Consider the following 11,678-nt stretch of genomic DNA (forward strand, 5'->3'; position numbering starts at 1 on the left):
GCGGGCCCGGCTGGGGGACGCTTCAGACACTGAGGCCGCGGATGGTGAGCGGGGATCCCTGGGCAACCCGGAGCCTGTGGGCCGGCCAGCTGCTGAGCAGGCCAAGAAGCTGTCGCGCTTGGACATCCTGGCCATGCCCCGGAAGCGGGCTGGCTCCTTCACAGGGACTAGTGACCCCGAGGCAGCCGCTGCCCGCACCAGCTTCTCTGGCCGCAGTGTGGAGTTGTGCTGTGCCAGCCGCAAGCCCACCATGGCCGAAGCACGGGCTGTCGCCAGGAAGGCTGCCACCACAGCCACCACCACGGGTCCCCGCCAGCCCTTCAGCAGGGCCCGCTCGGGCAGCGCTCGATACACCTCCAGTGAGTGCCAGGGCAGGTGGGAGGCCAGGCCCAAGGCAGAGCTGCCAGTGGGTCTGCAGCATCCTGGATGCCAGCTGAGTGTTGGCTGTGGGCCCCTGGTCCTGGCACGAGAGGAGCCTTTGTTCCCAAAGCTGGGGTAGATGTGTTGCTGGACTCATGTACATACACATGTGCATGGGCTGAGGGCAGGGCCTGCTGTGCTCTGATGTGGGTTGAACACCCTGACCATCTCTGGCATGGTAGGGGCCTTCCATCCCCCAGGGTGGGCATTCCCCACTCTTCTGTACTCCTGGCTCAGGCCCCTGGTGCCTTGCGGTCCCCATGCCATCTGCCCATGGGCCTGGGGCCCTAGGCCTGGGGAGGGCACTCCCGTGGATCTCTGCTGCAGTACTGTGGCCCAGTGAAGGGTGCCAGGTACACCTGTGCCCCCTGCTGGTAGCTGCTCTAACACCCTTCTGAGCCCGCAGGCCCCATGGCCAGGGAGGGAGGGAGGGCTGTGAGCAGAGCCCCGCCCCCCAGATGTCCTTGGGCACAGCAAGCAGGGATGGTCCTCTGTGGCCACCAGAGCTGGCCTCCTACCTGGGGTGGCCAGACATCTGCGTCTGCAGAGCAGGGCCCACCCTGCCCACCAAGGGAGCCGAGCTGTCCAGCGAGTGGATTGGTTTGAGGCCAAGGTGTTGCTGCTACTGCCTTCTGCCCTGTGCTCCCACCTACCCACCCATGATCCCAGTGGAGCCTCTTCCCCAACTCCCAGGGTCCTCCCATGGCCCCGCCCCAACTGCTGGCTGCACTGGGCAGGCCCTGCGCATGGCTGGAGGCTGAGGCAGGGTTCGCTGGAGGAAGGGGTGGGCTAGGGCCAAGGGTCACCCCTGCTTGGTGGAGCCTGCCATCCCTACCCCACGTGGTGCACTGGTAATGTTTGGTCCAAGCATGCGGCTGGCCATCATCCCCACCTACGGTGCAGGTGCGCAGCTGCTGCCGGGCTCTCAGAGCAGGGGCTGGTGAGGAGGCTAGGACTCCGCCCAGCAGGGGCAGAATCTGAAGCACTGGGTCTGACAGACTGAAGCAGGCAGCAGGGAGGGGCTGCAGTGGCCTTGCTCGGGCTCTGACTGGTCCTTGCCTGTCTGTCTGGTCCAGCCTGGGCTGCAGCAAGTCCTGCTGGGGAAGTTTACTCTGTTTTGGCGTCTGCCAGGCACTGCTTTCCCACCACCTGGGGTTTCCCACCTAATCAGGTGCAGACTGCTCCCGGGTCGCAGCCACTGGCCTGGGAGCACCAGGCTGCCTTCCCCGCATGTGCCCCTGGGCTGGTGGGGGCCTTGTGGCCCCTGGAGCTCAGCAGCTGTTGATGTTTCAATGAAGGGCTACTGGGTGGGGGCACCAGCCTCAACGCTGCCCAGCCCTGCAGCACTGAGCCCTCGCCCACAGGGACCCTGGGACTGCCACAGGGTGCTGAGTGCTGCTTTGTTCTGTTCTTGCTTCTGAAACCAATTCACTCACCAAGACACGCGGCGCCGGCAGCAGGGCTCGGATTACACGTCCACCTCTGAGGAGGAGTACGGCTCCCGCCACGGCTCCCCCAAACACACACGCTCCCACACCTCAACAGCCACTCAGACCCCGAGGGCTGGCAGCTCCAGTCGGGCTCGTTCCCGGGCCCCCGGTCCCCGGGACACAGACGACGATGAGGAGGAACCTGACCCTTATGGTTTCATCGTGCAGACGGCAGAGATTGCAGAGATCGCCAGGTGAGCAACCCATTCAGAGTATATCCCCTGGGTCAATCCACTGAGTGCTGGTGCCTTTTCTCGAGTGAGAGCACCCTGAGGGCAGGGACCAGGCTGGGAGCTCCCTTCTTGAGTGGATAGATGGTACGGCAGATGGCTGGCTAGCTGGATGGATGGATGGATGGATGGATGGATGGGAGGGTGAGTGGGTGGATGGATGGATGGGCAGGTGGATGGATGAATGGGCGGGTGGGTGGGTAAATGGATAGGTTGCTGGATGGGTGGATGGCTGGGTGGGTAGGTGGGTGGATGGATGGTTGGGTGGGTAAGTGGTTGGATGGATGGATGGACAGGTTGATAGCTGCATGGATGAATAAGTAGATGGATGAATGGATGGGTGGAGGTTGGATGGGTGGATGGAAGGATGGATGGAAAGGTTGGTGGGTGGCTGGGTGGGTTAATGGATGGGTAGGTGGGTGGGTAGATGAATAGGTGGATAGATGGATGGATGGAAGAGGTTGGTGGGTGGGTGGATGGATGGATGGGTCGATGGGTGGATTGATAAACAGGTGGATGGATGGGAGAGGTTGGTGGGTGGATAGATGGAAGGATGAATGGATAGGAGGGTGGGTGGGTGGATGGATGGATGGGCGGGTGGGTGAGTAGATGGATAGGTTGCTGGGTGGGTGGATGGGTGGTTGGATGGGTGGGTAAGTGGATGGATGGATGGATGGATGGGTGGATGGATGAGTGGGTGGATGGATGGGTAGACGGATGAGTGAGTGGGTGGGTGGATGGATGGATGAATGAGTGGGTGGATGGATGGATGAGTGAGTGATGGATGGGTGGACGGATGAGTGAGTGGGTGGATGGATGGATGGATGAATGAGTGGATGGATGGGTGGATGGATGAGTGAGTGGGTGGATGGGTGGATGGATGAGTGAGTGGGTGGATGGATGGATGGATGAGTGAGTGGATGGATGAATGAGTGGGTGGATGGATGGATGGATGGATGGATGAGTGAGTGGATGGATGGGTGGATGAGTGAGTGGATGGATGGATGAGTGGATGAATGGATGGATGAGTGGGTGGATGGATGAGTGAGTGGGTGGATGGATGGATGAGTGAGTGGATGGATGGGTGGACGGATGAGTGAGTGAGTGGATGGATGGATGGATGAGTGAGTGGATGGATGGGTGGACGGATGAATGAGTGGGTGGATGGATGGATGAATGAGTGGGTGGATGGATGGATGAGTGAGTGGGTGGATGGATGGATGAGTGAGTGGATGGATGGGTGGACGGATGAGTGAGTGAGTGGATGGATGGATGGATGAGTGAGTGGGTGGATGGATGGATGAGTGAGTGGATGGATGGGTGGATGGATGAGTGAGTGGGTGGATGGATGGATGGATGAGTGGGTGGGTAGATGCAGATCTTCCCAGGAGGTGGAAGGCCTCCTCAATGGTGTTTATTAGAAATGAACTCTTTCATGTGGTCATTCAGTAACAGGGCCCTCTCCAGGCCAGGCGCTGGGGAGGATGGGGTAGGGAGTTGGGTGGGAGTGAGAGTGGTCTTTGCCAAGCAGTGGTCAGTACTGCAAAGGCAGGCCCTGAAAGGCTGTGGGGCAGGCAGGGGAGGTCCCAGGACCAGGGGGATGGCAAGTGTTTGTTGTAGAGGATGCTGAGCTTGAAGCCCATGAGGCACCTGGAATGGGGTGGCCAGGAGCAGGCAGCCCTTAGAGAGTGGGCCACACTGGGTTGGAGGCGCAGGCACCTGGGGCTGTGAGCAGCATGAAGTTGGTGGGGAGGACCTGGGGGGCTTGGAAGGATGGGGACTGGGGACAGGGCTCTTGGGATGCTTGAGGTATTGGTAGGAGCGTAGGGAAGAAGGCTGCCATCAGCTGAGGAAGTGGGCATAGGGTTGGGGCTCTGGACAGAGACACTGCACCTGGGTGAGAAGCAGGCCTGAGAGCAGAAAGGGGACATGGGGGGCCCATGTGAGTTTCTGGAGTTCTCTGCCTTCCACAGTGGGTGAGCTGGAGCACGCGATGTGCCAGGGGCAGGAGGCCAGAGAGTGCTGGGCGGGGGCCCGAGGGCCAGGGTCACGTGCCAGTTGGTGTCACCCAGAGGTGGAGGGATGGCTTCCATGTTTTGTTTTGATGTGGAAGGGTGGAGCCAGTCCTGAGTGAGGCCAGGGCAGCCAGTGGACTGTGCGAGGCCATCTGGGCAGAGGGCGCCGGGGCTGTTTTTCTGGTCGTGCCAGCATCTGGCAAGGGGAGGGGGAAGAGGAGGGGAGGGCCCTCAGGGTGGTCTGTTCCTTGGGTGACTGCCAGTGTGGGGGCCAAGGAGGCTTGGGGTGGGGCCTGTCCCCATGAGGATGGGTGGTTGACAGTGACAAGGGAGCCTGGGTCCCCAAGGCCTGGGCTGAAGGCCTAAGTGGGGCAGGACCTGCTGGTGGCCCAGGTGCTTAAGGGGCCGGCAGGACAGGTGACGAGGCTGTGTGCTCCAGCAGAGGGCTGGGAGCTGCTCACAGCCCCTGCAGGCCCTTGTCCTCGCTGGGAAGTGTCTGTTACCTTGGCAGGGTGGAGGCCTGTGCCCCCTTGGCATATCCTAGGGGGACTGAGCTGGCAAGGCTTGAGCAGGGGGCTAGGCTGAGCTGCCACTGGCCTCACTGACCTGCAAGGGGTCCCCTGCCTCTCTGGATCTGCCTGCCCCACCCTCTGCCCAGCCCCCACCCTCAGTGTGAGGAGTGCCAGGCTCTAGTTGCTGTGACCTCAGCCCACTCCCTTCCTTGCCTCAGTTTCTCTGCCTGCAGAGCTGGACGCCCGTGGCACCCACACGTTCTATGACTGAGTCCCATCCATCCCATTTGGGCCCCGCAGCTGTGATGCTGGCCCTGGGGGGCCAGAGAGGGAGGAGGTGTGGCCTGCCCCAGAACCAGCAGGGGTCTCTGTGCACCCTTCTTTTCAGGCTCTGTCCAAGCCCCCCACCATCCCTCCTTGTGGCTGTGGGGAGTTGGGCCTCCCTGTAGGGCCATGGCCAGTGCCTGTGTAACCAGTGGCTAGGCCAGTGTTTGGGGCCAGGCTGGGGAGCACCTCCCCCAGGCCCCACCTCTGGCCGGCAGCTGCCTGGGAGCTGGGAGGGACTTTGAGGCCTGTCTGGCCCCTGCTGCCCCGACTTCCTCTGTGCAGAACCTGCTGTCTTTCTTGCCGGCTGCAGGCTGAGCCAGACACTGGTGAAGGACGTGGCCATCCTAGCCCGGGAGATCCATGATGTGGCTGGGGACGGTGACACACTGGGCTCCTCGGGGCCTGCCCACAGTGCCTCCCTCAGCACCATGCCCAGCACCCCCGCCTCGACCATCTCTGCCCGGGAGGAGGTGAGCCCCAGGCTTTCTGAGGCCCCTGTGCCAGAGCCACCCTCGAGGAGGGTCAGGCCAGGTCCCCACAGCCCTTTGCATGCCTCGGCTGAGGCCCTGCTGCGCATGCCCCTTTGGTGAGCTGGAGCGTGTCCCTCTGGGTCAGCGCCCCACACGGCCACCGGGGAGCTCAAGGTCTGGGGAGCTCACGGCGCCTGAGTCAGGCTTGACTGTGGACATCCCCAGCCCAGCTGCCTTCACGGCGGGGCAGGGGCACAGGAAGGACCCTGCACAGATGGAAGGTGGGTGTGCTCTGTCCATCTGCCGGGCCGGAGCAGGGAGGTGCAGCTGGCCACAGCCTGGCAGGAGCCTCTGCCTGGGGCCCACAGTGCCGGCCCTCCCTTTTGCAGCTGGTGCAGCGCATCCCTGAGGCCAGCCTCAACTTCCAGAAGGTGCCTCCCGGCTCGCTGAACTCTCGGGACTTTGACCAGAACATGAACGACAGCTGTGAGGACGCCCTGGCCAACAAGACACGGCCTCGGAACCGAGAGGAGGCATGGTGCCCACTGCCGCCACGGAGCTGGGTGTCGGGGGGAGCAAGGGCGGGGCTCCTCGAGGGCAGGGCCATGCTGACGCCGGGCTCTTGTAGGTGATCTTTGATAACCTGATGCTGAACCCGGTGTCCCAGCTGTCGCAGGCCATCCGTGAGAACACAGAGCACCTTGCCGAGAAGATGAAGTGAGTCAGCTCCCCGGCTGAGGTGGACGCCCGGACACCAACAGAGCTGCATGAGCTGAGACTCAGGCCTGGCTGCATGAGGCAGGCTCAAAGGCAGTGGTTTTATGGGTACACTCGTGTGCACCCGTGCAGCCAGCCCTCCTGTGTGCACGTGTATGCGGCTCCCAGCAGGCAGACCCTGAACTCAGAGGAGCCAGCGCCTCCAGGGTGGCCCTTCCTCCCCATCTCCCCTCGCCCTTATCCCGGGCCCAGCCCTCCCCACCTTCCGGTGTTAGACACACAGATGGGAACTTGGTGCCCGTTAGCCCAGGTCATGCATCAGGCCTCAGTTTTCCCCTTAGGCCCAGGTGGGGTGGGATGAACTTCACCATAGCAGAGGAGGTCTGGAGAATTGTCCCTCAGCTCTGTCATCCCTGTCCTTGTCCCCCCATTTCTGCCTCCCCTACCTTGGACAGGATCCTCTTTCAGAACACAGGGAGAGCCTGGGAGGACCTGGAAGCCAGGATCAACGCCGAGAACGAGGTGCCCATCCTGAAGACGTCTAACAAGGTGAGCGCCGGGGTCCCGTGCCCCGAGCCCGCCCCCAGCCAGCCTGGCTTTGCCTGGCTGGCCCCAAACCTTGTCCGGGCTCCTGCACCCAGAGCCCCGGGGCGGGGCTGCGGCCCCTCAGAAGTTGACTCCACCTCCCTCCCTGCCATGTTTCCAGGAAATCAGCTCCATCCTGAAGGAACTGAGGCGGGTGCAGAAGCAGCTAGAAGGTGAGTGTGGCCAAAGCCCAGGACAGTGAGGGAGGCTGGCAGGGCCTTGTGGGGAACCCTGACTCACAGGGTGGGAGCAGGTGAACTGGATCTGCAGCCTGACCCTCCCTCCCCACCTCCAGTTATCAACGCCATCGTGGACCCCAGTGGGAGCCTGGACCTGCTCACAGGAAACAGGAGCTTGGCCAGCTCCGCACAGCCGGGGCTGGGGAAGGGCCGTGTGGCTGCCCAGAGCCCACCCTCGCCCGCCTCAGCCGAGGCCCTGCTGCCAGCCCTGCCGCTGAGGAGTTTCCCACAGCGGGTCAGCTGTGGGCCTCCCAGCCTCCCGGACCCCACCTTCCTCCCTGATGCCGAGAGGTTCCTGATCTAGGCCCCGGACCTGGCCAGGCTGGCCTACCTGTGCGTGTGCGTCTCTGCCTCCCGTCCGCCGCACGCCTGCCTGCCTGCCTGGCGGCAAGTGGTTCTCCCTGAAGACCCCCACATGTGCCATATCCCCGTGGGCGGGGGCCTCCCACGCCCTTGCCCCTCGTCAGCTCCCAGCCAGCACCCTACTCACCCTGTCCAGCCCTGTGGCCACCCCACCCCTGCCCCGCCCCGCCCCCTACAGGTCTCTGGCCCAGCTCCTGGCCAGGCTGCTGCCAAGGTCAAGCCCTCAAGGGCATTACCCCACCTCCTCTTCATCACTGTTATTTTTGTCTTTAGCTTTAAAGGAAAGAGTTGTTGGTGCCATTGCAGGTGCCTCCTCCAGGCCTGACTGGCTCCACCAGGCACTAACCTGCCATACCCCTTTGTACTGGCCTGCGGCCAGGCAGAGGAAGAGAGGTTGACTGTGGGGTCATTTGGTGCCAAACATGGAGCTGGGGCAGGCTCACCTGTCCTGGGACTATCTAAGATGGCAGGGCACTTGCCCTGGTGGCTCCCACCTGACCCCAGGCCTTTTATAGGCAGGAGCCCCACTGCTTCCAGCCTTTGGTGCCAACACAGTTGCCAAACCCATTGAGCTTGGGGCTGCCCCGTGAAGCCCTCCTGGGTGTGGACTGGGGGCTGGTTGAGAGCTGAGCCATGCACACAGGTACAGATACCCACCCCCACTCCCATGCACTCGGCTAGTCCAGGCGCCTCCATGCTGCACCGTGAGGACTGGGGGGCATGTCCCCTTGAGGGGCTATGGGCCTCTGTACTTGGGCTTCTAAGGGCCTGGGCACAGCCAGGTGCGTGGCAGCCCTTCAGGCGGGAGTGAGTGCATGACCAAAGTGACTGGAAGCCGGGTTTCCGGAAGCTCGCAGCTTGGCCTGCACCACACGCCCTCCCCTTTTGGCTTCACGCCATCAGGCCTCAGGTGGGCATGGGGGCAGGGACGGGCCCAGGAACTGTTGTTTTCTCAGGATTCTTTCAGCTGGGAACATGGCAGGTGAGCAGAGCTTGGCCCCTCTGCCGTGGCCCCTGCTGGGGCAGCCCGTGTTGCCAGAGCCTCTAAGCCAAAGAGCCCATTGGCCGTGGTTGGTGGGGATGGACGTGGGGGGTGTCCCACCTGGACCAGACTGGCGTAGGTGAGCTCCACACCCCGCCTGGCATTGGTACGAGAGTCGGACCTGGACAGGGCCAGCTGCTGGGGGAGTGGCGCTGGGGGCTGGAGGCTGGAAGTGGGTGGTTTGTGTCCCCTGTTTACTTTTAGCTGATCTGGGGTTGGGTGTACGGGTTCTGTGCCTCTGAGCCCTGCGGCCCACCTGATGTTTACGTGTGGGGGGGCGGGGGGCCGGTGTCTCCCCCTGGTCCCCGCCCCAAGAGCCTGCTGTCTATATGGAGGAGGTGCTAGTCCGGCCCACTGGGCTGCTGCCCACCCCTGCATGCCTCAGTTACCCACCCTGCCTGCCCCTGGACATGAAGTGGTCACTCTTCATCCACGGCTCCTGCCCACCCCTCAGCAGTGGCAGTGCAATGTTTCGAATTCACAAGTTCCCGCTCCTCCCCACGCTGAGCTCCTTTGCTCCTCCCCCTCCAGCCTTTGCCTGGGAATGGTCCTTGTTTGCCAGGCTTCTCGGAGGGTTCCCTGTACATTCGTTCTCAGGTGGTCTTGTGGCTGTCTTTCGGAAAATGGTTATTTTATATGATTTATCATGAAATTTGTTCTAATAAATCATTCTTCTATCACATGGCAGTACGCCGGAGCCTGTCACCTCAGCCTTGCCTCTCTATCCATGGTGTTTGGGATGGGTGGGGCCCTGCAAGTGGGACAGACCGGGGGAGGCTGCAATTCAGAGATGCCGCCGCCAGGGGGCGGCCTGGGCTAGAAAGCAACGTTTCCAGATGTTTACTCCTAAGAAACAGAAGAGTTAATTTATGAAAACTCTTCAGTGAGGCAGCATCCCAGAGCACTGGTTTTTTGTTTTGTTTTGAGACAGAGTCTCACTGTCTCCCAGGCTAGAGTGCAGTGGCACGATCTCAGCTCACTGCAAGCTCCGCCTCCCGGGTTTACGCCATTCTCCTGCCTCAGCCTCCCGAGTAGCTGGGACTACAGGCGCCGCCACCACGCCCGGCTAATTTTTTGTATCTTTTAGTAGAGACGGGGTTTCACCATGTTAGCCAGGATGGTCTCGATCTCCTGACCTCGTGATCCGCCTGCCTCGGCCTCCCAAAGTGCTGGGATTACAGGCGTGAGCCGAGCCACTGCGCCTGGCCGAGAACGCTGTTTAAAACTTCGTTCATCCTGCATAAAAATAGGTAGTGAGCAGGCACACAGTCGCCGTGCGGTGAGCGCCACCTCCTGCTGCAGTTCCTTCTCCCTGCTAGGGCTTTGGAGACACCCACTGCCAGTCATCACGTCACATCACTGGCACCCATCACACCTGGGTCACTGGAGGTGTCGGAGGTCACTGTCCACCTTCAGCCACAGGGCGGGCCCCACGGCACTGATGTGCTGTCGGGCTGCCAGGCTACCAGGCAGCGGCTCAGGTCCTCAGCAAGGCTGACCTTGAGACCCTGGCGGGAGTAGCAGGGCGGGCTTTTTACCTCCGCAGCCCAGCTGTCCGGCTGCTCCGAGCCCCTCGTCCTCCCACTCCCTGCGATGGCTGTGGCTCGCCAGATGTTCCTGGGTGGACTGCCTTTATGATGCCACCCTCACCTGTCCTTGGGGACGCATCTGAGTTTGCAAGGGGATGGTTGAGCCGAGCGGCCCACCAAGAACTTGAGGATGGGGCTCCACAGGCCTCATGCAGCCACTCGGGGCCTCCACTCCTTGCCTTGCCATCTGAACCATCTCAGTGCCACTCCCAGGGCCACACTTGAGGTGGTCACTGCTGGCCCGGCCCCCTCCAGGGAGGACTGTGGGCGAGGCCAGGTAGTGAGACCTTAGTCTGGGCAGCAGACCCTTGAGGGCCTTCTGAGCGGAGCCCTTCAACGGGCCTTCCCAGAGACCAGGGCCCACTGGAAAGTCAGCCTGAATATACCCCCCGGGGCTCATGGCTGCAGAAGGTGCAGGGGGGCGCCAGCCTTCGGGTAGGGCTGGGCCCAAGGGGCCAGTGGGCAGAGATTTGTTCTGGTGGCTCAACGTTCCAGGACCTCCCCTAAGGAGTGCGAGCTTCTCTCGTTCCTTGTCTGGTCAGAGCGAGGAGGGCTTTGACTGGGAGTAAGGGCACAGGGGCTGCAGGAGGAGGCAGTGGAGGGCAGACGGGCTGCGTGGAAAGACTGGAACCTGAAGAGGCCGCGTCCCCGGTGGAGGGGCAGAGAGGGCCAAGGACTTGCCCAGCTCCTGGCCCAAGTGGTCCAGACGTGGGGACAGTGGGTGAGCCGCTCAGGTGACAGTTGGAGAATGCAGTCAGGGAACTGGAGCTGAGGAGAGAGATCCCTGTGGGACAGGGGGCGCTTGGTGGCTCAGGGCCTGCTTTGGGTCTTGGGTCATTTGCAGGAGTGAGTGAAGCACACATGTGGTTTGTGTCCAATTAATCTTGCTAGTGACAAATATAAGAAACCATTAGACAGAATGAAGCCCACACCTTTTCCATGCAAAAATTAATGGTTTCTTTTCAGATAAATTTTCAAAAAAATTCAAAGAAATGATGGCCAAACATTCAAATTATGACCAAAAAAGATAGTAAACTGTTTTTACTCTCAAATATAAAATTCTGCTTAAAATAAAATTTTACTGAGAAGGTTGTCATGATTTAGCTTGAAGAAGAACTTAAAATCATGCCACAGGCCATTTCTGCTTTTAGCAGTGAGTAACAGGGGTATAGGATGGATTTGCCTTCTCACCTTGAACAGTGAGAAAATGACAAAATATGTGAAATGGCAGTTTTCAGACACTGGACAGCAGGCAGCACAGGACTGTGATGCCAAGAAAGGAAAGAAATGAGGTGAGCCCGACTGCCCTGCCTTCCCTCCTGCAGCAAAGCTCATGTCTGGTTTTCTCACTGGTCCAGGTGAGAAGGCAAACCCATCCTGTACTCCTGTCGCTCATGGCCAGAAGCAGGAGTGGCCTGTGGCATAATTTTAAGTTCTTCCTTAAGCTATCAATTATAAGGGAATTTCTTTCCTTCTTTCTTTTCTTTTTTTTGGAGATGGAGTCTCGCTGAGTGCAGTGGTGTGATCTTGACTCACTGCAACCTTCTCCTCCTGGGTTCAAGCGATTCTCCTGCCTCAGCCTCCCGAGTAGCTGGGATTACAGGCGCGCGCCGTCACACCTGGCTAATTTTTGTATTTTTAGTAGAAACGGGGTTTTTGCCATGTTGGTCAGGCTGGTC

At 60.7% G+C, this 11,678-nt stretch overlaps 1 protein-coding gene across 1 annotated transcript in view; it reads left to right on the plus strand.

Annotated features, from left to right (window-relative positions):
- Nucleotides 1–9,098, plus strand: part of CEP170B (centrosomal protein 170B) — a 38,821-nt gene extending 29,723 nt beyond the window's left edge. Inside the window, exons 15-22 of the mRNA XM_017852806.1 lie at nt 3–359; nt 1,861–2,104; nt 5,305–5,464; nt 5,854–5,997; nt 6,093–6,181; nt 6,637–6,730; nt 6,888–6,939; nt 7,062–9,098. Of these exons, the coding sequence (XP_017708295.1) occupies nt 3–359; nt 1,861–2,104; nt 5,305–5,464; nt 5,854–5,997; nt 6,093–6,181; nt 6,637–6,730; nt 6,888–6,939; nt 7,062–7,309 (1,388 nt within the window). The 3' untranslated portion in view covers nt 7,310–9,098. The remainder of the gene's footprint in view (nt 1–2; nt 360–1,860; nt 2,105–5,304; nt 5,465–5,853; nt 5,998–6,092; nt 6,182–6,636; nt 6,731–6,887; nt 6,940–7,061) is intronic.
- The last annotated feature ends 2,580 nt before the right edge of the window (nt 9,099–11,678 follow it).

The sequence above is a fragment of the Rhinopithecus bieti genome, unplaced genomic scaffold (assembly GCF_001698545.2).
Source record: "Rhinopithecus bieti isolate Rb0 unplaced genomic scaffold, ASM169854v2 scaffold_35859, whole genome shotgun sequence".
Classification (NCBI taxonomy): domain Eukaryota; kingdom Metazoa; phylum Chordata; class Mammalia; order Primates; family Cercopithecidae; genus Rhinopithecus; species Rhinopithecus bieti.